The sequence below is a fragment of the Mesoplodon mirus genome, assembly GCF_964341445.2.
Source record: "Mesoplodon mirus genome assembly, chromosome: 1".
NCBI classification, from domain to species: Eukaryota; Metazoa; Chordata; class Mammalia; order Artiodactyla; family Ziphiidae; genus Mesoplodon; species Mesoplodon mirus.
The window spans coordinates 34,299,628-34,304,123 of record NC_138976.1 but is presented as its reverse complement, the minus strand read 5'-3'; the positions used below and the strand labels follow the sequence as shown (position 1 = coordinate 34,304,123).

Below are 4,496 nucleotides of genomic sequence, written 5' to 3'. Positions count from 1 at the left end.
CCTTCTGACTCCCTCCCTCCTTTGTGCACCTCTGTTCTCCCAATAGACGTACACCTGCAAACTCCTCTGCATCCATTCATCTTCTTCCCAACTAGACTGGGCACTGCTTGTGGCCAGGTTTCTATCATCAGGGTCTACACACTCTTCAAGGTGACCTGGTACATTGGATTTGGAGGAACTTGGGTTAAAGTACAAACACTCCAAGAGCTGTTTGCTCTTGGGCAAGTCATTTGCATTCTGAGCCTTGATTTCCTTAGCTCTGCCTACCTCCCAAGATGCTGTGAAGTGTCATGTGAGGTGCCTGCTACAGCGTTTGGCTTACTGTAGGGGCTCAAATATTTATCACCCTCTTGGCCAAGAAGCTGAGGAGGAAGAGGTGTTCAGCTAGTGAATGGGGGATTAGGATTGAGGATATAAGGGGAGGGAGCAGAAACCTCTGAGACCCAAGTGTGGTTGGATTTCTAAAACTGTGCTGGCCACCTGCTCTGTCTGGGAGCAAAGTCGCGTTAGGCCGATGGGGGTGGGGCTGATAGGTCAAGGGCCTGCCAAGGCCAAGCCCTCCCTGGACTGCTGGAATGGACCAGCCCGTGGTGACATCACAATCCTGAGAGGTTGCCAAGGCACTGCTGGAGGTGAACCCTCTTATTTCTCCCCATGAAGCTCTAGGATGTGGATGTGAGAAAGGTGAGCAAGGAAGGCAAATGGGGACTAGGAACAGCCCTAGCCCCAAGCCCATGGGCACGGCTCAGGGGGACCCTGGAGAGGCAGGCACACTGCCAGGTCCTGAGGCTGGCATCCGGGACACAAGTTCATCCACTCAGCTGAAGATGAAGCCCAAGAAGGTGCGTAAGATCAAGGCACTCATCGTTGACCTGGGCTCCCAGTACTGTAAGTGTGGCTATGCGGGTGAGCCGAGGCCCACCTACTTCATCTCCTCCACTGTGGGCAAGCGCTGCTCGGAGGTGGCTGATACTGGTGACACCTGCAAGGAGATCTACGTGGGCCACGAGCTGTTCAACACAGAGGCGCCTCTGAAGCTGATTAACCCGCTAAAATACGGCATCGTGGTGGACTGGGACTGCGTCCAGAACATCTGGGAGTACATCTTCCACACAGCCATGAAGATCCCCCCCGAGGAGCATGCCGTGCTGGTCTCCGACCCCCCACTCAGCCCCACCAGCAACCGCGAGAGGTATGCAGAGCTCATGTTCGAGACCTTTGGCATCCCTGCCATGCACGTGACATCCCAGTCGTTGCTGTCCATCTACTCCTATGGCAAGACCTCCGGGCTGGTGGTGGAGAGTGGGCACGGCGTCTCACACGTGGTGCCCATCTCCGAGGGCAATGTGCTGCCGGGCCTGACGAGTCGTGCCGACTATGCCGGCAGCGACCTCACCAACTACCTGCTGCAGCTGCTCAACGAGGCCGGCCACAGGTTCACGGATGACCACCTGCACATCATCGAGCACATCAAGAAGAAGTGCTGCTACTCGGCACTCAAGCCAGAGGAAGAGCTTGGCCTGTGCCTGGAGGATCTGCGTGTGGACTATGAGCTCCCCGACGGCAAGCTCATCACCATCGGCCATGAGCGCTTTCAGTGCGCCGAGATGCTCTTCAAGCCCACCTTGGTGGGCAGCAACCAGCCTGGTCTCCCCGAGCTCACGGCCACCTGCCTGAACTGCTGCCAGGAGGCGGGCTTCAAGGAGGAGATGGCAGCCAATGTGCTGCTGTGTGGCGGCTGCACCATGCTGGACGGCTTCCCAGAGCGCTTCCAGAGGGAGCTGAGCCTCCTCTGCCCCAGGGACAGCCCTGAAGTGCTTGCTGCTCCCGAGAGGAAGACCTCCGTCTGGACCGGCGGCTCCATCCTGGCCTCCCTGCAGACCTTCCAGCAGCTTTGGGTCAGCAAGGAAGAGTTCGAGGAGCGGGGCAGTGAAGCCATCTACAGCAAATGCTGAGCAGTGGTGTCCCTACAGTCCAGGTCTGTGGGCAGGCAGCCACAGGCCACTCTATACACATCTACAGAATGTCACATAAAATTTTAAGATGCAATGGCTCTTGTCTGATCTGGATTTCTTGCTCTAGTGTGATAGCAGAAGGTGGTGGGGAGTTGGGTTTAGGCATATTAGCACCTTCTGCTCTGCTGGGTCGGGAGCAGCAGGGGGGTGGGGGAGGTTAACTGGCCCCTCCCCCTCTGCTCTTCCCATGAGGGTAACATCATCATAGAGCCCAGAATGTGGCTTCCTGTTCTATTAGCTCTTCAAGGTTCAAAATCCAATCCAACAGACACTCATACTGCTTGCTCACCCATGGACCAAGGGGGAAACAAAGGCTCAGATTAAAGGACTAGCTTGGGTCACATAGTTAAGTGGTGGGTGGGAGACTCACAATGAGGTGTCTGATTTCCATCTCTTGTTTCTGCCCCTGATGGTCACCTGCCCATAGCTTTGTCATTGCTTGACTGCTTCACTAACCAACCCTCACTGCCTGTCCCCTTCAAAGGAACAGCCCATGGGTGTCTCCTGAGTGGGAGGGGCCATTTCTACCCATCGGTGGCCCTCTCCCTTTAGACACCTGCCAAAGTTGCAGCTATTTTTACAGTCACAGATAGCCACTGAATCTGGAGGGTGTTAGAGAAACCAGAGGCCATTTAGAAATCATGTGGTTCTCTCCCTCCTGTAGAGTTGGGGAAACTGAGGACCAGGATGGAGGGGGCCATGTCAGTGGTTGAGCCAATGTTTCCTGACCCAGGTCATGATTATTTCTAGAAGGGCAAGCATGGTTACTTTAGTTTGGAATGCTATAGCAAAATACCACAGATGGGGTGGCTTATAAACAACAAATCTATTTCTTACAGCTCTGGAGGCTGGAGGCCGGAGGCCAAGATCAGGGTGCCAGCACGGCCAGGTTCTGGTGAAGGCCTTCTTCCGGGTTACAAACTCCTGACATCTGGCTGTGCTCTCACTTGGTGGATGAGATGAGGGGTATCTCTGGGGCCTCTTCTATAAAGGCACTAATCCCATTCATGAAGGCTCTGCCCTCCCAAAAGTCACCTTCCAAATGTCTCCACTGATACCATTACTTTGGTTTGGTTTTCAACATATGAATTTGGAGGGAGGGGTGGGGGATTGGGAGGGTGGAAGCAAACATTCCAACTATAGCAATGGTTCTTAATGGTTAGCAACCATTAAGCACTTACCAAGCATCTACTATGGGTGAGGCCCAGAGCTGGAGAGAGAAATGGCCAGAATGTGGCCCTTCCCTTGGGATTACACACAGCTAGTGGGGGATCCAGTGGACAGCCACGTTGGTGGCTGTGCTCAGCGTTCCTGGGGGTGGGAAGGAGGAGGTGGTGTAGTGGAAAGCTGCAAATGGAGAAGGAAGTGCTAGGCGTGGTGACCACTTAGTAGCTTTAGGGCTGAGGGAGAAGCTATCGAGTCTTGCGAGATTTTAGCTGGTGAATGACTGACTGCCTAGAAGAGGGTGGTTCCTGCCTCTTCTCCTCCCCCACCTCCTGATGGGGTCCATGACCAGGGGCCCATGAGCAGTTGTCTGTGAAATCAGACATTGGTGAGCTGCGTAATGTGATGGGCTATCAAATATCTGTGAGCCAACTCTTACCTTAGACAAAGAGTCCTGATTTGGGGGCAGTCTGTGAGGCTGCCTCTGTCCCTGGCCTTGTGCGGGAGCTGCAGCTTTGGGAAAGAACCAGACATGGTCTTTATCACCTAATGCCTTGCCATCTGGCCCTCCCTGTTGCCTAGAATTGGGTTTCTAGCCTGGAGTTTGAGTTCCTCTGGAGCTGACAGGGCCTTGGTGCTATGCAGGAACCTGGGCTCTTTCCTGTAGAGAGAGTTGCAGACTGGAGGACTAGAGGCTGATGGTGCCAGGAGACACATTTTATTTGGCCAGAACAGTGTATACATTTTCTTCTGGAACGTGAATTCTTTCAGTGGGGCCTGTGTTCTTGTGTTACCAAAGCCTCTACCACTCTGATGTCTTCACATATACCTGCTGCTTCAACATAACTTTTGTTGTATTAGCCAGCATTCTTTTCTGTTGCTTGCAACCCAAGAACATTTGCTTAATACTTATCTAAATACCTGATGAGTTATAGAGAGGGAAATGGAGGCTTATAGAGGGGACAGTGATGTGCCCCAAATCACACAGGCAGTAAATTAGTGCTGCATGTGAACGTTCTTCCACATGCTCGTCTTGACCATCTCTAAAAACCATGCCTATGTCTACCTCCCCGCCTCCACAATCCTTTCTTCCTCACTCCCCACACTCTCAGCAAGTTCTCCTATCTCCACAGTCACAGTTTCAGTGCCCTAATCTCCTGGTCCTCTCCTCTAAAAGCATCCCTGTGTGGCCGATGGTATGAAAACACTAATCACTTAATCTCTGACGACTCTTATAATTGAAATTTTAAGACCAACATTTCATTTATTTCCCAACAAAAAAGCTACTACACGTGAAGAATTTTTGTCACAGTATTA

General features: G+C 52.7%; 1 protein-coding gene across 1 annotated transcript; it reads left to right on the top strand.

Annotated features, from left to right (window-relative positions):
* Positions 1 to 647: 647 nt before the first annotated feature.
* Positions 648 to 1,955, top strand: ACTL7B (actin like 7B; the record flags this gene model as incomplete). Its single annotated transcript, XM_082620602.1, has 1 exon — positions 648 to 1,955. Exon 1 carries the CDS (start codon positions 702 to 704, stop codon positions 1,953 to 1,955), a length of 1,254 nt encoding a protein of 417 aa, XP_082476728.1. The 5' UTR covers positions 648 to 701.
* Between the last annotated feature and the right edge of the window lie 2,541 nt (positions 1,956 to 4,496).